The sequence below is a fragment of the Chenopodium album genome, chromosome 25 (assembly GCF_948465745.1).
Source record: "Chenopodium album chromosome 25, dcCheAlbu1.1, whole genome shotgun sequence".
Taxonomy (NCBI): Eukaryota; Viridiplantae; Streptophyta; class Magnoliopsida; order Caryophyllales; family Amaranthaceae; genus Chenopodium; species Chenopodium album.
The window spans coordinates 3,269,942-3,291,668 of NC_137858.1; the positions used below are offsets into that span (position 1 = coordinate 3,269,942).

Genomic DNA, 21,727 nt, shown 5'->3' on the forward strand with positions numbered 1-21,727 from the left:
TACTACTACTACTACTACTACTACTACTACTTATACTTACTACTACTACTACTACTACGACTACTACTTATACTTACTACTACTACTAAATTTTATTATTAAATATTAATTATAATTAATAATATTTATATTATTAAATATTAATTATATTATTAATATTATTATTATCAAATATTAATTATGTTATTATTAATATTATTATTATTAAATATTAATTATATTATTATTAATATTATTATTATTAAATATTAATTATTATTATTATTATTAAATATTAATATTTAATAATATTATTATTATTAAATATTAATTATATATTATTATTATTAAATAATTATATATTATTATTATTATTAAATATTAATTATATATTATTATCATTAAATATTTATTATTATTATTAAATATTATTTATATATTTTTATTATTAAATATTAATTATATATTATTATTAAATATTATTTATATATTATTATTATTAAATATTAATTATATATTATTATTATTAAATATTTATTATTATTATTATAAAATATTATTTATTTATTATTATTATTAAATATTGATTATTATTATCATTAAGTATTAATTATTTATTATTATTATTAAATATACATTATTATTATAATAATTCAATATTAAGTATTAATTTTAAGCAGAGCAGAGCAGGGCAGAGCAGAGCAGAGCAAAGCAGAGCAGAGCAGATTGAAGCAGAGCAGAGCAGATTTCAGCAGAGCAGAGCAGAGCAAAGCAAAGCAGAGCAGATTGAAGCAGAGCAAAGCAGAGCAAAGCAGAGCAGAGCAGGTCTAAAGAACGGGGCCTTAGTTTGTTAGCACTAAGATCATGTTGTGAGAGTATACAGTTATAGACTTATAGTTATACGGCTTCGAAAAGAGTATCTGGATTCAATCACAATTAAATTCCAAGAATGCCCAAATCCGGCATTTCCACGCGCGCTACAAACAAACTCTTCGCCTTCCACACTTCCCCCGTACCATGTGGTCTCCTTTTTATTTATTTCTTTATTTTTAAATGGTTTTATATTATTAAAGTGGACTCAATCGGTCCATTTCAAATGAATGATCCATTTTCATGGTACTGGTAATTAAATAAAATAAAATGAGTTCATTCGAGACATCACAGACTTATATTTTTACTTTTCTATTTTTGTTTGTGAAATCACAGACTTGTATTTTGAATCAATGGAGAATTGGAGTATTTAGAGTCTGTTCTCTTACGTTGAAATTCAGTTCAGCTCAGTTCAGTTCAGCTCAGCTCAGTTCAGTTCAGCTCAGTTCAGCTCCTAATTTCCTTCTCTTATAAAATATTCATTTCAGTTCAGCTGAGTTCAGTCAATGAAAACAGGTCCTTATTTTATACGAGTAAAAGAATAAATCTATCTATGTCTAATTTCACATACTATATAGAGTATATACTACTCGTATATACGTGGTACAGAGTATTTCATTTACTAGTTTAGGACATGATAATTAAGGTAATGTTAATGCTGGTGCATTTTTGTATTATGTCACACTATCATCCTTCCTAAAATCTCATTGAATTGGTTGATGTTAATATACTAGCATTGCAGTTTTCTACCTGTGTCACCCTAAATGTATTGTATATAGTAGAAAATTCTATTGTCAATCTATTATCCCACATACTTTGTGTATCTATTATGGTCATGGAGTCCAATTTCAGATTATTTTTTTTTGACAACCACAATTTTAAATTAGAATGGGATAGTCAAGGTAAAATATCAATGTCGATGAATTCCTACAATTTGTCACAAAGTTACGCCTCCCTAATTATGCATATATTTCTTTTACCACAATTTTTTATATGTAGCTGGCCATACCGTATGACCTAGGTTACTCGTTTGATCAAGGGTTACTTGTAAAAGTTTTTTTTTTTTTTTTTTGGGGGACAGATATGTAGGGGTTACTTATTCTGAGGTTACTCGTTTGGTCAGGGTAAATGTAAATTATGGTTACTTATTCAAGGAATATTTGGTTGGTCAAATGTTACTCTCACACAAAAAAACGAGCTAACTGACTGAGTAAGTAACCCTTGAATAAGTAACCTCTACAAGTAACCCTGCCTTGGATAAGTAACCTTTGAATAAGTAACCCATACAAGTAACCCCCTGAATAAGTAATCTCTTGAATAAGTAAATCTTACAAATAACCCTTGAATAAGTAACCCCTACAAGTAGTAACCCCCGAATAAATAACCCCTACTTACAAGTAGTAACCCCTGCCATACAGTATGACCCGCCACACAGAAATGTTCTTTTACCTGTCCTTTAATTCATTTTCCATACATTTCTTTTACTCTTCTAGGACATGATAGTCCGGATAACTTTAAAATGTATTCATCTTTCTCTCACAATATCATCCTTAACCATAATCAAGTATTCCTCATTTAACTAGTTTGGGTAACATTGATGTTGATATATGTTTGCTATCTATAACCAATCACCTTTTTTTACCAAACAAACTTGGTGGAAACTCACCTTATAACTTCGATGTCACAAGTTTGAACCCACCTACTACATTATCTTGAGAGTAGGGGGATTCTCTTACCTCCTCCCTCTATTATCAAATTTAACATACGGAGTTGAAATGACTTATATGTGAGAAGTGTCAGTTTAGTAGTGTCCTCCATTTTTGTTTTTTTTTTTTTACCATATTATTTGTAATATAAATAAAAACACCATCCAATCCGATACACTCCATATCCCTTATTATGCAATACATTTAGGACAAGAGAATTGGGATAATGTTAGGGCCAGTTCTAATTTATTGAATTGAGCTGAACTGAACTGATCTAATTGGAGCTGAACTAAATTAAAATGAACTGAATAGAGATGAAATGAATATTTTATGAGAGAAGGAAATTAGGAGCTGAAGGGCCTGTTCACATTTACTGAACTAAGCTAAACTGAACTGAACTGATTGGAGCTGAACTGAACTGATTAGAGCTGAACTGAACTGAATTAAGCTGAAATGAATATTTTATGAGAGAGGAAAATTAGAAGCTGAACTGAACTGAAATTAAATAAATATGAACAAGCCCGAAGTGAACTGAAATTAAGCTAATGAAAACAGACCCTTAATGTTAATATAATCTCCGTCTTCCCTCACAGTATCACCTTCCTTTAACCATAGTTAAATACGAAGTACCCTTTAATGTAACCAATTAGGAGTCAAGTGAGTAGAATAAAAGGACAAGGTGAAAGTGTTTTTTGGGATTTGGTAACAAGAAAAAAAAAAAAAAAAAAAAAAAAAAAAAAAACTTGGGAGTTATAGAGAAAAGAGAAACAACACAGACACTGGCTTTTAGGAGGAAGAAATAACTAAAGAAGCTTTGGAAACTGGATTTATTTAACGAGGTTTCTTTAGTTAGAGAGAGAAAATTAAGAGGAGAGAGAAAGTAAGAAATTGAAGGAAGATTAAAAGGATGATGAAGATGAATATGATGGGGATTAAACAAGTGCGCGCGTAACAGTTTCTGCAACGCACCTCCATTGAATTAGGGGTGCTCTTTAATCCAATTTACTCTGATTAATTACTCCAGATTAATTACTCAAAAACCCCATTTAATTAATTTTCATCTTTTTTTATAAATCCCCATTTCACTTTCACCCAATTTACTGGGAAGAATTCCAGTTTTTTGATTGAAGCTTTCAGTAGTTTCTTCAATGGCGCCACGTCAAGCAGTTCCAGGTGATTTTCTGCAACTAAAACCCATAATTCTGCCAGTATTACAAATTTTATGGGTTTAATTTTTCTGGGTTTATTTGTTTTTGTAGTAATTTAATCTAATTTTGTGATTTTTTTTTTTTTTAAAAATGGATGAAATTAAAATTAAAATTAAAATAGGTGTTGGAAATGAAGCACTGTATAGAGAGCTATGGAGGGCATGTGCAGGGCCGCTGGTGGATGTTCCACAGCCAGGAGAGAGAGTGTTCTACTTTCCACAGGGTCACATGGAACAAGTACTTTTTATTTTCATCCTCCATTATTTTATTTTTACCTTTCTTATTCTTATCTTTTTATTTTTTATTATACTCTATTATCAATTTTTCATTTTAGTAATTCGCATTTTTGTTTTGATTTTTTGGTGTTGAATTATGAAATTATGAGTAATTTTTGGAGGTGGGTTTTGTGTGTTGGTTGTATGTAGTTGGAAGCAACAACAAACCAGGAATTAAATCAACAAATTCCACGTTTTAATTTGCCTTCTAAGATACTTTGTCAAGTTGTGAACATTGAACTAAAGGTATTTTTGCCTTTAATTTTTAGCTTTTTTTGGACATTATTGTTTGCTGGTATGAGACAGAAAGATTATTGATTGTTTTTGGTTGATTTCTTTTACTAGGCTGAGCCTGAAACAGATGAAGTTTATGCTCAGATTGCTTTAATTCCTGAAAAAGATGTAAGACTGTTTGATCATTTATAATTTAAGTACTTATATAGTGAGTATTAAAGGGTTAAGTTTATGATGATGTTTATATAAATTTTGTGGATTATGGGTTGTTTGTATTTGTATTGTTGTAGCAAGATGAGTTTAAAAGTTCTGATTCGAGTGTTAATGAGCTGCCAAGGCCGAAAGTCCAGTCGTTTGTTAAGATATTAACTGCTTCAGATACTAGCACTCATGGAGGATTCTCTGTCCTTCGCAAGCATGCCAATGAATGCTTGCCTCCCTTGGTAATTACAACATTTTGACATAGGAGATTGTTTCGGGTTGTTTTGATATGGGTTGTGGCTGATTTTGCTCTTTAATTGATGTGTTAAGGATATGAGCCAGCCGACACCTACTCAGGAGCTTGTTGCGACGGATCTTCATGGATATGAGTGGCACTTTAGACATATATTTAGAGGTATTAACTAGGGATTCTTTAGACGTATTAGACTGCTATTTTATCAAAATTTTGCCATTTTAGATTGCTGTTTTATCAGAATTTTGCCTTGTATTACATGAAGTGTCGGTGCCAATGTTGGAGTGTGGAGAAATGAGAATTCAACATGGGTACTTGAGAATTTAAAATTGGTGTATAACTTCATTCTTCAAGGAAAATCTATGTACTGATTTATTGTTGTTCCTGCGTAATTGCTCAGGCCAACCCCGTAGACACTTGTTGACGACTGGGTGGAGTACTTTTGTAACTTCTAAGCGTCTAGCTGCTGGAGATGCATTTGTTTTCTTAAGGTATCAAGGGGGTGGGCCTTTTTCTGGTTGTAAATTACTTGGGTAACTGAGGTGCATTTGTTTGTGACAGCTAAAAGCTCATCACTTACCATATATCATGTAGAGGTGATAATGGCGACCTACGAGTTGGTGTTAGGCGGCTTGTCCGTCAACAAAGCCCTATGCCACCATCTGTTATATCAAGCCAGAGTATGCATCTTGGGGTTCTGGCCACTGCTCGCCATGCTATAAACACTTGTACTATGTTCACTGTTTACTACAAGCCAAGGTTGGGTCCCTTATCTTCAGCAAAGTGCTTGATTGTGTTGAATTGTTAAAAATTGGATTCTTATCATCTGGCCATATGTTTTATTTTGTGTTTGCATCTTTTTTACTTAGGTCTAGCCAGTTCATTGTTGGTGTCAACAAGTACCTTGAAGCTGTAAACCATAAATTCTCCATTGGCATGCGCTTTAACATGAAGTTTGAGGGAGATGACACACCCGAAAGAAGGTATACTCTGTTCTGTGGTCAGTCATTTATTATTGGGCCTTGTTGATTCTGCTTGATATTCATCAGATTTCATGATCACTCTTTGATTAGGTTTACTGGCACCATTGTTGGGGTTGAAGATGTTTCTCCTCAGTGGTCGGGCTCTAAATGGCGGTCACTGAAGGTTGAATATAAACTGATAGTCATGACTAAGGATTGGCCTACTACATCTTCTCTATTTTTATGCTTGTTTCTCCATTTGTTTCTTTTTTAGGTTCAATGGGATGAAGCGGCTGCATTTCACAGGCCAGACAAGGTTTCCCCTTGGGAAATAGAACCCTTTGTTGCTTCTATTGCTGCCAATCCATCTCCACCACCAGTATCAAAGACCAAGAGGTCCCGACCTAGTGATCTGTCTATATCCGGTGAGGACTAACTTTTCTGTTCAATCTGATCATATTGTGCATGATTATGTGATTTTATTCTAATGATTTCAACTGAATAAAATTGTAGAAACTGCTGGCGGGTCTCCCGTGTCAAACTTTTGGTATGTATCGGCCCATTCCAATGACTTCAGTAGTCCCAGAAATCAGCAAGATAATGTTTGGTCTCCTAATCATGCAAGAAATTCACCGAGATTCTTTGTCGACAAAAAAGATGATAGCAAAGCCCCTTCAGTTCAGTCATGCTCAACACCCTCTGCCTATTCTTATCTTGCTCCTTCTAGACTTAAACCTGATCACTCCGAGCAAGTGAACAATGGTGGAAAATCACCTGGAAGTTGCCGATTGTTTGGAATTGAGCTGAGAAACAACTCTCATGTAGCTCCTACCCTGGAAAAGGTGACTGTTTGTCCTGAAAAGTTGTCGAATGAGGCTAAAATTACTGAGACAGGTGCTGGAAAGGTTGATGAGGTTCAAAACACTGATGTGGAACCATTAAAAGAACAGAATCAAGTTAACTCTGTTGTATCTCTGGACAAGTCACTGGCTAAGACATTTTCTCAATCTTCTACAAGGAGTCGAACTAAGGTGAAATGCATACCATTTGACTTATATTGTCTTGTATGTAGAGCTTCGCACTTAATTGTATTATCATGACTTGTTATCTCAACTAGGAGTACCTTTTAATGTCTTGCAGTAGTTAACATAATGCGAGATGTTCTCACCCCTTTAGGACTTTAGGTCTTGTACAAATATGGTTATTCTTTGTCAAATTGTGAAAATTCTACTGATTTATTGTGGCAATTACTTGGTATAACCGGAAGGTACAAATGCAAGGTGTTGCTGTTGGTAGGGCAGTGGATTTGACAATACTAGAGGGATATGATGAACTTATATGTGAGCTTGAGAAGATGTTTGATATAAAGGGTGAACTCAAAACCAGAAATAAGTGGGCTGTTGTTTTCACTGATGATGAAGGTGACATGATGCTTGTAGGCGATGATCCATGGCAGTAAGTAAACTACAACAAATGTGCTCATGATCTTAAAAATCTTTACCATATGATTTAAGTTATTTTTACTGACTCTTATGCAGGGAATTTTGCAAGATGGTGAGAAAGATTTGCATTTACTCAAGCGAGGAAGTGAAGAAATTGAGTAGCAAAAGCAGGCTGTCCTCACCGTCAGTAGATGAAGGCACTGTTCTAAGTCTGGGGATGGAGGAATAGTCTGAACTCTGAAGCTCGCGATTGATGGGGATAGGTAATTATGTTTTCATTTTGAAGAGGGTAGGACTTAAAATGTGCTGGAACCCCTGTTAAGTTTTAGCTTAGTTGGTGCTAATTGTGTATAACTTGCCTGATGACATGGTGGTGTGCCTTTTGGATTTTCAGCTTGTAATATAAATGTGGGATGCCTGATGCCCTGAATGTGCTTTTGATGATTTGGCGAGTGGAAAACTTTAATTTAAACATGTTTATCGTCTAATTTCCCTGTAATAATATCTCAACTTTTAATCAAGGAGGACCGAAACATGACAAAAATCAATATCCCATCAGTCTGAAAGAAAATATTTTCGTCTTTGTGGATCATGATTAATTGAAGATGTATTTATGGAATGACTGTTTGGGAATGATGTTTTGCATGCTGATTGTTTTTGATGTGTTAGGAGTATATGCAATGTTTGGTGTGCGAGAATTTTAGTGTCAACTAGAAATGGAATCCTAATAATAGCCACTAATAGTGGAGATTTTTTTGTTGAATTAAATTGGGGCAAGTACTTTTTCTTTTCAAATGGCTAGTAAAAAAGGGTGTTTAAGGAGAGATAGAGGAGAAATGTGTAGTGTTGCATAGAAAAGCTGGGAAATCCAAGTGATAGAGACATCCAAGATACGAAATTTAGTACTCCGTAATTTTCTGGTCATTTCTGAGAGAGGATTGGAAAAGATGGAACTTCCCATGAATAATGCATTCAATTTGTTTTCGAGCTGTCAATTTTGACCAAGCATTTATGTAGATGACTAGATGATATGGGGTAGTGCCTAGATATAGGGACGATAAATTTATCTCATGTCGATAGGACATTTCGTGATCTTCTTTATCGTATAATTAGGCCTTTGGGGTAGAAAATATCCGAGATTAAATGATTTTGTTCATCTTTAAAAAGTTAAATAAGGAGTACTTCTAAATTGTTCTAACATTATCACTGGTATTAAATATTTTTGATGAGTATCAAGGTAAAGTTTCAAGGTCATTGCATTTGAACACGCATACAAAATGATACCATCACAGTTTGTTAAGCATTTTGACATATTCTCCAAGGGAAGAAATGATTCCATGTATTTTGGGAGAATAAAAAAAGACACAAATGTATGGTTGATTGGATAATTGTATTACATGGGACAAAAAAATAGACATTTGGGTATGAATTCAAACATAGGAAGTTGCATGACATGGATGTGCCTTTGAAGTGATGGGATTTGTACGGATAAGATATAATCATACACACTTTAAATCTTAAAATTAAAATGTTTCTTAAAAAATAAAAAAATCTAAATCTAATTATAATATCTTTATCTCTTTGAAAGTAAATCTCAATATACTTTTGTCTCAAATTCTCAATTTACTTGCTTCTTTTGCATAAAATTATAGGGTAATTATTTATATTGTATTTATTTTTTTGACGGGAAGGGTAATTGAATTAAAACACACAGTATTATTACATGTAAATAAACAAGAGAACATAGTATATTATATGTATAAAGTGTAATTGTATTATAAAATTACAAACGTAAGCGGGTTGGTTCATTGGACTGATTTGCATTAAAGAAAGAAAAAAAAAGGTGAAAATGGCAAAAGCTACAGTAGATGAATGTATTTATGTATGTGAGGGTGTTGTAACGGAAAAACATGGTAAAGGTAGTGGAGGCGTAAGCAAATGAGGTAATGAAAAAGATGGAGCAACTGTTACTTGGCACTTGCAATTAAGACCAATGGGAAACACTTTGGCATGGAGCTCAACATTGTTTCTTCCTTTTCAAACCCAACCCATTCCTGGTCAAATCTCTCTCAACTTCTACCTACTAGTCAATATTAGTCATCATTTTGATATTACATCTTGAATTAGTCAAAATTAACTTTTCTATACTAAGCTAAAGAGTTACGGAGTATTTCTTATCGTTTAATGTCAATGGTTAAAAAAAAAAAAGATGATGAGAACGTGTAACTAGGGGTGAGCAAAAAATCAGGGTACCCTGAATCGGAATCGGAACCTGTTAGGAATCGCAGGTTCCGGAACCGGAACCTGTACAAGAGGTTCCGGTTTCGGGTAGCAAATTGGAGAACCTGTTGTAACAGGTTCCGGATCAGGTTCTCAATTTTTTGGAACCGAAACCTGTAGGGTACCCTGTACCTGATAAAAATATCACTTAATTTTTAATTATACACTAATTTGTACTCAATTTTTAAATAATATATATCAAAATTGCAATTATAAAAATATATATATTAAATTTGTAAGAAAACTACTATTAGTTTGTCTTATTTGCGAGTTGTAAACATTATAAATTAGTGGCTAACCAGTTTTTTATTAAAAAATCTACAAAAAGTTAGTGAGTATCTTATAATACAGGGTACCCTGAATCGGAACCGGAACCTGTAGGTTCCGGTTCCGGTTCCCAATTTCTAGGAACCTGTTCAACAGGTTCCGGTTCCGGTTCGTAGAATTTTTACAAGGTACCCTGTTATGCTCACCCCTACGTGTAACTGTTTAAGATGTGCTATTTATGTGTGAGTTTTTTGTTTTTTTTTTTTTAATTAAAATTTTTAGATAAAAAGGAAAATGGTCAGGAGAAATGGGAAGGTAACTTGTAGCAATCATAGTAGAGCTGTTCATGGGCGGGACGGCCCGCTAAGCCCGCCCAACCTGGCCCGCAAAAAGCGGGCTTGGACAACCTTTTTGAAAAAAATTGGATATTTGGACGGGCTAGGCCCGACCCGTTAACATAAATGGGTGGGTATGGACAACAAATATGTATCGCGGGCTAGCCCGCTCGGCCCGTTTATTAATATATAATAATAATAATAATAATAATAATAATAATAATAACATTCTTATTTTAATATTTTTATTTAGTTAGTTAGTTATGACATACTTTGTGTAATTTTAAAAATAAGTACAAAGAGACTATATTTAACTATAAGCTTTTATTAGTTACAATTATTCATTTCAATTTTATATTTTATCATTAACACTTATTAAATAAGTTTTATCTTACATATATTTATAACATATGTCATAATTTCAACCTTTTTTTTAATTTCTATTACCATTTGTGAACAAAAAATTATAAGACAACTATACCAAAATAATTTTAGCACAAGTAAATAATAAAAAGATTAGTTAGTGTTATAAAAATAAAATAAAAATAGAGGCCCGTTAGCCCGCGGGCAAGCCCGGCCCGTTTAACGAGCGGGCATGGACAAAGTATCAAGCCCGCTTAAAAGGGTTCGGGTTTGCTACATAAAGCCCGTTGGACAAAAAAATAAGCATAGGCCCGGCCCGCTACCCGTCCAAGCCCGCAAATGATCACCTCTAAATCATAGCATGTACTTACTAGTGAATAGGATGGAAGATAATCATGGAATTTATCCCCTAAACTAGAGAGATTTTCTTTTAAGTTATGGGCTTTAATACTTCTAAGTTGGAATAATAGTTTATCTAAAATTTACATGGATAGTATATTATTATATTTCTTGATTTTAGTTTGTTTTTTTTTTTTTTTTAACCATATCTAAAAACAGGAATTTTTGTTGGTAAAAGAAAAGGTGAAAATCCATTAGGAATTGTAGAGTACTTCTTTTCAAGTAAAATTGGAAAGTAAATTAATTAATTATTAATTCTAATACAAATAAATTGGGTTTTCAGCTAACTCTCCCTAGAAAAGCAGGGCTTCTGGCATGAATTTCTACGGAATATAGGCTAATTTGTCTACCACCAAAATACCAAATACCAACCCAATAATTTGGAACAATTTATTTTCTTGGGCGTTAATGTTGAGAATTTGACTGGTCCATTAAAATATTTTAAAGATATTTTAAATTGGGAAGGTCCAATTTCCTTTTGTTATTAGTTACTATAAAAATATGGTCATCAAGTTAGCCATCTCTAATGAGTGGTTTGATTATGTATGTGACTACATATGGTAGTAGTTGGTTGGAAAATACATTCACAAGCCTCCTTAAGCAAAACTTTATAAATGTTCAAACATTTTCTCACTCTTAAAAAACATTGAAAATTCACCAATGGGGTGCTAATTATATCTACAAATTGCAGATCATGATTATATGCTACCCAACAAACTATACTGTACAATTAATTAGTTAAGTCATACGTATTTTATTAGTCCAATTTGTCTCTATTATGTGGAATCACACTCTAGTATAGCATGATTAGATCCTTAAAAAGTGAAAAAAAAAAAAAAAGAAAGTATGAAATTTTAAATTATTTCTACAGATTAACGGTGGTCCTTAAATGGGCCTTAAGGTCCACATAAGGATCCATATGATTTGGACCGTCATTAGAAAAAACAATCTAAGAGAAGGACAAGATATTTTAAAGGAGAGAAAGCTGCATTTCTGTGTACCGTGTAGAGTCTGTAGACCAATACTACTTTACAGTTTACATTACATGCTATATACTCTTTATCATATTTTTTTTACTAATATTAAAATAAAATATAGAAAGAGGGAGAATATGAGCCGTCCGATGAGTTATAGCATCCAATAAATAGGGTCATGATGTAATTGGGCCGTTCAAATAATAATGGGCCATACTCCTTTCGTTCTTAAAAGTTTAATTTACTTATTATAAACTTTAATTATAGGAATGCATGGAAAAAGTGTGAGTACGAGAAAGAAAGTGAACTAAATAAGATAAAGGGGTAAATCGTGGGTGAGTAAAAAAGGAAGGGAAAGAGTAAGTGAAAGAGTAAAAAATAAATATTAAAAATTATGGGGTAAGAGGGATGAAATTGCAAAAGAAAGTAATGGCTCAAAATGAAATTAAGAGGAACTTTAGGAACAGATGAAGTTTGTATTCAAAAGAAAAAGGTAAGATAAGAAATCAGACCATTCTTGGGCCATTCTAAGTCCTAACACATACGAAGTATATTCCAATGATCCGTTGACCCAATGGTTATACCTTTAATACATTTACCTTAAAGATGCTTTGGGCCTTTTGCGTAGTTTTAATTCATTCTTACACACGTTATAAACGCATAGCACTATCATCACCAATGTAAAGTGCAAAACATACAAAATCCAAAAGGTTCATCTCTTCTCCTTTGCTTCACATGGAGTAATAAAGGTAAAGATCCTTACCTTTATGATAAAATATAGGTGTCGTCCCACATGTTCACGTCGGAGAAGAGTCATATAACACACAAGTCCTAAAGTTTAGTAGCAAAATAATGAGATGACCTGTTAAATTTATGAAATACTGTAGTTATCTTTAACTAAAATTTTAAAAATCAATAAAACACACATGTGTATAGAAAAAATTAAGATGAAAAAAAAAAGAACGGATGAAATATACAAATCTGATCATATAATCGTCGAAAATTGGGATTCTCTTTAAGCTATCCTATTATATGTTTATAGTGGTTCCGGCCAGGGGAGTAAAGTGTGTGGACTGAGGGCTTGAAAGTAGCCCAATCTTTTGGAATTGTGTACTTGGGCAGTTGGGCTTGAACAAAACTTCCATTTACTTTAATTTAATCAAATTGTACTCTACTGAATATATGCTCTTTTTTCTCCCCCTAATTAATTCAGATCATTTGTGTCCATATATCTTTGTTTTAATTAATGAAAAAGTATGAAATTAAATCAAATAATGGAGACTATCTTTATTCTTTTCATTTTTGTAACGAATTAAATTGGGTCAATTAATTCATTGACTAATCTTTTCAATTAAATGAAGACTCTAAAGTACGTGGATGGAAGAGTCAGGATACTGACCTACCCAAATCAATAAGGTTCATGCAGATTTAATTCATCATCCACCAATCATATTATTGATTATATAGTATATGAATGGTTTTATGAAATGAATTATTTACTAGCCCTCCTCCTACGTATGGCGTAGTTCATGCAAGACCCTACTAATAAGGAATTCTCTGTATCGTTCCAATTTTATCAGATGTCTCCGAAGAGACACCAATCAGGAATTCTTGTTACCCTCAACTTAAATAGTATTTAACATTATTCCAAATACATACAATCAAAATAGTTTTAATTTAAGTATATTTTATTGAAAATGAAATACCACCATCAAAGAAAGAAAATCGTATAAATGGAACAAATTCAAGTGTGCGCGTGTATTATTCATTTTTTATGTGTATCAAGATCATAATCTTATGTGAAATTAGATGTTATATGCTTGATCACGAAAACTTATCATATGAGTTGGAACTATACTCATAAAGTCATAAGTCATAATAGCCGTTTATATTTGTTGCATTTTTATAATTTGTAAATGTATGTTTTATAATCCCTCAACCGTGAACATAATTGGTATTTATTATTTAATTAGTTAAATGTATCCTTTATTTGTCTTAATTAATCACATTATTATTAGCCAAAGTCATCCTCAACCTTGAGGGTGAGTCTACAACATGCACGTCGTTACGTGCATTTCAAGAACTAAGTGTCTGTCATTTTAGCGTCATGACTTGGGACCTTATCCATTTTTATGCACAGTTCTTGTACTTTTATACACCACAAAATAGACATATAGTTAAACATTACATATATGTGGAGGACAAAGTATTGACTAATACTAGCTTGTATATACTTTGAAAGGTCAGAAATGTAATATTTGTAAGAATAGATATGAAACATGGGACAAATCATGCATTCGGACTACTCTGTATGATTTTTATGTATTTGAGTTGGGATAACCGTTTTATACGAAGTACAAAAGTAACAAAGTATAAGTTTTTCATTACCGTTATGTATTACTGCCTATTAAATGAGTGCGTCATGATAGCATATTGATAAATAGATGTGAATCATGTGATAGAAAAACCCAACTTGTTGGGCAATTGACTTTTTCGATCCATGTTTAGTTTATTCTGTTTTGCACCTACACAAGAAAGTACAAGATGATTAATAGTTATGAAGGTCAATCATACACTGCTTTAGCTACCACCTCTAACCAAAAATAAAAAAAGTACAATGCTTTCTTCTTCAGTAAAGGTGGAAAAAAAAATGAAATGCATGAATATGTTGGGTACCAAATTGGTCCAAATCTTTGTTAGCTCTCATTTTCACTTTTTAATTACGCGTCAAACAACATTTAAGCTTTCACTAAATTTTTCTACTTTTTTATCATGTAATATTGATAAAGTAGCTTTGATTTTGACTATTTAATTATACAATACTATACCGACAATAAAGGTGTATCAATATTATATTATTTTCAACACCCCTCTCTAGCTCATACAAAGTATGTACTATATACCACTGATTTTCTGATTAATTTATAACAAAATTAAATTATGATCAACTTTGAATTGTTTAAACGCTTATGATGTCATTGAAGTTCAGTCAAATGCCAAAAGTAACTAATTTGGATTTAGGCATTTCATCTATTTCATGTTGTTGGTGATCTAGAGTACTTATTTAGCAGATTTTAGTAACTTTAATTTGTAATTAACATGTTACTTTTTAGTGTTAATTATTCCTCTATTTATACGGCTTAATCCAACTATACATATATTGTGGTTAAAGAACTAGTTAGCTGTAAGATTTGACAAATAATTTAATGTTCATGCTCAAAAGATCAGTTTGGGGTTTAGCTTCATTCAAAGAAGGCTTCATTATTATCAATTGTAGACAACCAAAAACAACAATAGGGGTAATATTGTGCGTAAACAAATACCTATATAGTTTAATTTTGGATGATTTTTGACTATTTTGAGCTCGAAAAGAAAGTAGATTGAGACCTGGTGCTCTCACAAGACCCCCAAAAAGTTATTTAGGTGGTTGAAACCATCTACTATTCTACTTTGCTGTTAAACTATCATATCATCCGGCTATGAACTCGTCTTCCTCTATACTTAAGGGCTTAAGGAAACCATGAGCATATAGTGTGTTGATGTGAGCAGCAACATTTGCGACTACCCAACTTGGCATGCCTTAGTTTGGGTACATAACCAAAATGAAAAACAAGTCTATTCTTGTACTCCCTCTGTTTATTTTACAAGTGCTCCATTAGCACTTTTTGCACTATTCACAACATCTACATTAATTAATGTTTGTGATTAATATATATAAATAGTTTTGTGGGATATTTTACACAGCCTTGTTGAAATCATCTCAAGTAATAGATTATTAATTTTTAATTATTATAATTCATACTCCGTATTTGTTATTGGTTAAATATTTACAGCGGCACATGTATAAGTGTCCAAGAGAAATGAAAAACTTTACTCGGTATTAAAAAGTGAAGGGAATACTATATATACTAATACATTAATTTGACAATTTTATTTTATTATTTTTTTTTTCTCTAAAACACCTTAGTGTGAAACTAATGCATGATATATTCCCAAAGACAATCTCTAAATATTTACAGCGGCACATGTATAAGTGTCCAAGAGAAATGAAAAACTTTACTCGGTATTAAAAAGTGAAGGGAATACTATATATACTAATACATTAATTTGACAATTTTATTTTATTATTTTTTTTTTCTCTAAAACACCTTAGTGTGAAACTAATGCATGATATATTCCCAAAGACAATTTCTTTCTACAAAGCGGAATCATTTTGAAAAAAATACACCCTCAATAATCGTTTTCAAATACAAATAATCATATTTTTATACTCGTACAAACTTTAAAATAGTTATACAATTTCCTAATTTCCCCACCTTTTTCCCAAAAAGAAAAAAAGGACAATGAATTAAAAGCCCGTCAAAGAAGACAAAAAACACCCCCCCTCAAATATAATGTCACACTCATTCATACTCACATTTTTCTTCAACCCAAATTACACACTAACACAAACAAACACAATCTCAAACTCAACCCTCACTTTTCTCTTCATCACTTCTTTTCTTCTTCCTCAACTTTGTATTATCTCTCTCTTCAAAAAATCATGGCATTTGAAGAATCAGAAACAAACACAACAATTCCAAAACTACCCTTATACTCACTAAAAAACCAACAACGTTATTCAGGCAACCTAACATCACCCTTACATACATCAGCTTCAGTACCCTTCAAATGGGAGGAACATCCTGGAAAACCCTTACCTTGTCTTACACTCGCTCTTCCGTCAACCGTGACTAACACCGTTAAATCTTTAGAATTACCTCCTAGGTTACTCAATGAAGCCAAATTTACCAAAACACCCTCCCCTACTACTGTCCTTGAAGGTCCTTATAGTAATTTCACTTCTGCTGTCGGAAAATCTTCCTCTTTTAGGTTTCTTAGGAAAAAACAAGGCTCTTTTGATGGTACCCTTAGTTTGTGGGGCAGTCGCGGAAGTAGCCCTGAAAGAGGGCTACTTGGGACTGTTGTTCTTAGTCGAAGTGGGAGTAGTAGGAGAGAGAATAAGGGATTGTTTGGTTCTTGGAAAAAAAAGGATTTCAAGAGTAACAATAGTAAAAATAGTGAAGTTGTTGATGAGGGTAATTTTGTCTTTCCAACGTTGGTTTCTGATGATGATGGTGTTACGAGTACTTCTATTGCCTGTGACGGTAACGGTAACGGTGAAGGTGAAGGTGGTGGAACATTTGTTAAGGTTACAAAGATGAGTAGTAAGAAGACCAACTTCTTGGGTTTGTCACAAAATAAGTCTCATTTTTGGGTAAGTTTTTATGTTTTTTAATCTTTGATTTTTATGTTTGAATTGATGAATTTGACTAAAAAAAGGTGAGAATTTTGATTTGTGTGTGTGTGTGTTTGTGTTTTGATTTATTGGAGTTACCAAAAGTTGTCAGAAATGTGTTTGTCATGCTGTATAATCTAGGAATACTCTGTGTTAGAATTGAAAAGTGGATAAAAATATCTTACTGTATTTGTTAGGCACTCCCATTTTCAACGTTTGTCTGTGTATAATTTTCAATCTTCAATTTATAAAAATTTAATTGTTTAAAAGAGACAAATTTAACATAAATCACTATAGATAATCTAAAATTCTACTGGTAAATGAAGTTCGTGAATAGTGTAAGAGTTAAAGTGTTGCGAGGAAAGAAATTCGGAACAAGTATCTTGACTTTGAAATTTCATAACCTTACAAAAAATTAAAAGTCAGAAAAGATGGAAAGTAGGGTGATTGAATGTATATAGAATCCTAAGTTCCTAACCACCATATGTGTGGCACCTGCTCTGAGTTCAATGATAGAGCTGAACTGCAGAATCACCAGATATAGAAGTGCCCATTAAATTAAGGGTTTCATTAGTCAAACACTCAACAATTAAAGAAAACGAGTTTGACTTTTTGACTAACTGTTAGGCCTTAAATAGGGGCGTGATTCCAAAAGTGGTTTTAATCCGAGTCTAACTACAATTAATAAGAAAGCTTATTACGAGTAGAATGTTTCACTAAATCACTCCCTATAAGTTGTCTAACTACTTTTTTCAAAAACTACTTTTTTCAACGAGTGGACTGAACGTACTTTCTCGAATTAAACATCCTTAAGTGAAGAGTTTGAATTATACTCGACACCTATAGTTCATGCTTCTCACAAGTCACAAAAATAAAGATGATGTAGGAAACAATGTAGTATATATTCAATTGTAAGTATTGATATGGAACTTTGTTTCAGAATGTATATTCTGTCTGTCTCCTTCAAAGTTTGGACCATCAAATTGATATATATATAGGCCAAATATACATGTACATATACATAAAAGTAGTTTTTGGGACCAAAGTTATTTGAATTGGAAAAGGCAGTGTGTTTTGATATTTTGAATTTAAGCTCAATCTTTATGTTTTGGCCTTTTAAAGAGTTAGCAACCCTTCTTTAGTGTCTTAAGTTCAGGACATCAATACTTAAGAGTACACATAATTTCCAACTATTTTGGGGCATATAACTAGGAATTTATATTATTTTTTGACAAATATTACAAGTTGATAGTACCACAGTAATAATTGCTTTAGATAAGAAGATAGCAAGCTAATTTTACTCACTCATTACTACATTGGGCAGTAACATATCTAGCATTTATGTTGATATGTTAAGAGTTTCTCCTAATTTAGTGTGGGAATAATTTACGATTAGATTAAACATCCAAAATTAGATCAAATCATTCAACCACGTAGATAAGTAGAAATTATTGTACGAGTACCCCTTAAGAGTCAGTCAATTTTTGTACATGGGTTGGATACGTACATAAAAGATCTACCCGTAGTAAGTAGCATCATAGGTACACGAGATCTATAAACATTGTACAAGGGCATTCTCTTGTTACATTTCATTATATCCAAAACCAAAAGATATATTCAGAGAATTTTATTTATGTGGAGCCTATATGTGAAGTAGGGAGTGTAAATTAATATCATGTTCCTTAATGAAAGATAAGTCATTGATTACTACTACCTCTCTTATTGAGTGGGTGGGTGGGAGGGTGGTAGAGGTTAATTTCCACAGTAAGTGAGAAAGAGAAATGACTGGTAAAAATAAACTTTCAGGAGTTCATAATCACTTTGATAATGACACATAACAGTGCTTCATTTAGAGGTCATTGCTAACAACCCCTCTTTTTTTAATTTATTTTCAATTTGGAAATCTAAACAACCAACAAAATGACAATCAACAAACTTGCCATTGTAAACAGTCCACACCATTAGATACTGTAATGATATATGCTTATTTTTGTTATTTTTGTCCAGTCCAATCATTATCAAGGTTGGTTTATGGTCCTAATTCTTAAGAAAATCATACCTTAAACGTGCTGGGGTCATAATGCAGTTTTATCTTTTCTGTTTATGGGATTTGGTGCATTGATTACTGATAACTCGATTTACATTAGTAGTAATCAACGGTCTCATCATGACAACTTTATCTAAAAGACGGGTAAAATCGTCCAATCTCTATAATATAGTATGATAACTCTCATTACATCTTTGTATATACGAGTAATACTAAAATACATTTCGGAAATTGGATGTTTTTGCTCATCTTTGAGATTTAGTTATCATCCCCATAATTATTTCTCATATAATCTGTAAAACTCGATTAAACAAGTGCATAAATTATTATTCTCTGCCACCAACTAAATATATTGTAGGGTCATCAATCTTGTCTTTGGCTAAATCATGTGCAAGCATTGATTTGTTGTGATTAATATTAATCCAATAAAGGGTGCAAATATTGCCTTGGTTAGTCACCTAGTATGACTTTTCCTAGGGAGCTAAAAAAGGATACGCCGATTTGTGTGATGTAGCACCAAATTGGATCATAGGGTCCGTATTAATGGTCCTACAATAACATCATCATACTGTCACACTCAATAGATTATTTTAGAGCCTATTGATTTTGTTTTAGGTTACAACTACTAAATTTATTATTATTATGCCATAATTCTAATCATACTCTATAATCACTCATGAGTAGGTCTTAATGATGTTTCTGTTTTGTCATTATTGAAGATCTACCTCTATTTTCTTGCACTTAAATCTATAAAAATGTCAAATCAAAACAACAATTATAAAAATATCCCTTCTAGATTTTTTCTTTGATGTTACTTTTAACACAAAAAAAAAAAAAAAAATAAGCAAAAGAGGGAATCCCTCTAATAAAAGTTACAGAGTTGTTCTGCTCTGCTATTTCCATGAGGATAAAACCCTTGTCATAGTAAAGGGTGAATTTAAGAATTTAAGAACCGAGAACATATGATATGAAATATTACATTAAGAAGCCCTCCTCTCGAATTGAGCTGAGTATGTGTTGGTAAAGTATACTACTCGACTACTCGTAGTATTTTAATTAAAAAGCTGCATGTACTGAAAAGTGAGAAACTCTTTATAATGGCGCAGGCTGCTATATGTGGGGCTTTCAAGCAAGTAATACCAAGCCCCAGGAGGAGTACGAAGTGGAAGAAAGATGCCTGGTAAACCCAACACTTCTCCATCTTTTGGCAGTAACAAGTCTCTATCGGTTTGCCACCAACCCAAATGCCTCCCTGTGACAAAACCATCTGCTCCACACCCCCACTCTTATTAAAGCTCTCTCGCGATCTCTCTTTTTCGCTCCCTTTGATGAAAACGACTCGAACAGTTGAATGTTCAAGGCTGTAAACACGAAAATTTTATCTTTTTCTGCAGTGTTTGTGATAGTATTGGAGAATATACAGTTAGTTACTGAGTATGTTATTACATGTTATGCTTGATTTGTGTTTCAAGTTGTATAAAATTTTACTTGTACTTGTAAATTAGTACTGTATTAGAACACTAGCAGTCTGAAATTTGAGCATCCTGTTCTGATTACCTCAATAATGAGATATCATGAAGTTGAAATTTTAGCTAAATTCTCTCTTTCAGTCTTTCTTATAGTTTGATGTTACTATGTTCTTGCAGTATTAACAGAAAAGCAGATCTAAATCTTATAATTGACTGATATCCCTGGGTCACAGACCATATGCGAAGATTGATCACCTAGTTCAGTTGGTAAGGTCTTTGGATTAAGTCGCATTAACAGCACCACTGGCTATGCGGCTCCTTATGAACCTAAAAGAAACAATTAAGTATGGTGTTTAGAATACGGGACCTTGCTAAGAGTCTACTTAGTATCTAGGTTCATAAATCTTGCAATAAACATGAAAATGACAGCAGCAGGTTTCTCTTTAAGTGCCAACTTAAACCACACGACGTCTTGGATGAGAAATCACAAGAAAGTAAGATCTTAAGGAATGCCATTGGTATCAATTTCCTCGGTTCAACGACAATGATATCCGACAAGAATCAAAACAAAATGTATTAGTCCTGTCAAATTGTTTATCCTACAAATTTTGTAGAAAAAACCAGAAAACAAGGACAAACATCCGCCAAACTAGACAACTCGAACTGCATTCGTTCACAGAATCATATCTTTCCTCTAATTCTACCAAGTCAATCCACCATAAACATCATCTCACCAGTACCTTTTGAATAGGCAGTTAATGCAGACGCTAACTTTCTATAATTAGACAGCGTATACAGATGATGCTTTCACTCATCTATCAGTAAATAAATTGGTATTCTCTGATATAATGAACTTGAATGTTCCTCTTCTCTTTGATGAGAAATAGGCAGGTTATGCATTAATACAATCTTAATAAGTCATTGAATTTCTTCTCAGATCTAACCGGCCAACTACATACTTTATCGTAAAATGGCAACTATATATAGAGTCAAATTAAGGTATGATTTTGTTCATATCAATTGCAATAGTTTGATTAAATACATCAATAAAAGCAAATCCACTACATGTACTGTAGCTCAATTAAACCAGGTCAATTACAGGACAACAAAGATGAATAACTTCTTTAACGGCCTGTAACTTCCAAAAGAAACAACAATCAATGTATTCGCTACAATATTCAGATT

General features: G+C 32.6%; 2 protein-coding genes across 3 annotated transcripts; both read left to right on the forward strand.

The window, feature by feature from the left end:
* The first annotated feature begins 3,274 nt into the window (after positions 1-3,274).
* LOC145614928 (auxin response factor 18-like) lies at positions 3,275-7,644 on the forward strand. Of its 2 annotated transcripts, XM_081670005.1 has the most exons (15): positions 3,275-3,728; positions 3,885-4,000; positions 4,189-4,284; positions 4,384-4,440; positions 4,563-4,715; positions 4,804-4,888; positions 5,127-5,217; positions 5,321-5,485; positions 5,596-5,709; positions 5,800-5,872; positions 5,963-6,113; positions 6,202-6,719; positions 6,956-7,143; positions 7,227-7,393; positions 7,525-7,644. In XM_081670005.1, exons 1-14 carry the CDS (start codon positions 3,704-3,706, stop codon positions 7,357-7,359), a joined length of 1,965 nt encoding a protein of 654 aa, XP_081526131.1. In that variant the 5' UTR covers positions 3,275-3,703; the 3' UTR covers positions 7,360-7,393; positions 7,525-7,644. The 2 variants fall into 2 exon arrangements, with proteins under 2 accessions (XP_081526131.1, XP_081526129.1); XM_081670003.1 differs by having other exon boundaries at positions 7,227-7,644.
* Positions 7,645-16,171: 8,527 nt separating this feature from the next.
* On the forward strand, positions 16,172-20,620 carry LOC145614929 (uncharacterized protein At4g00950-like). Its single transcript, XM_081670006.1, has 2 exons — positions 16,172-17,005; positions 20,180-20,620. The coding sequence occupies exons 1-2, from the start codon at positions 16,292-16,294 to the stop codon at positions 20,255-20,257; spliced, it is 792 nt and encodes a 263-aa protein (XP_081526132.1). The 5' UTR covers positions 16,172-16,291; the 3' UTR covers positions 20,258-20,620.
* Positions 20,621-21,727: the final 1,107 nt, after the last annotated feature.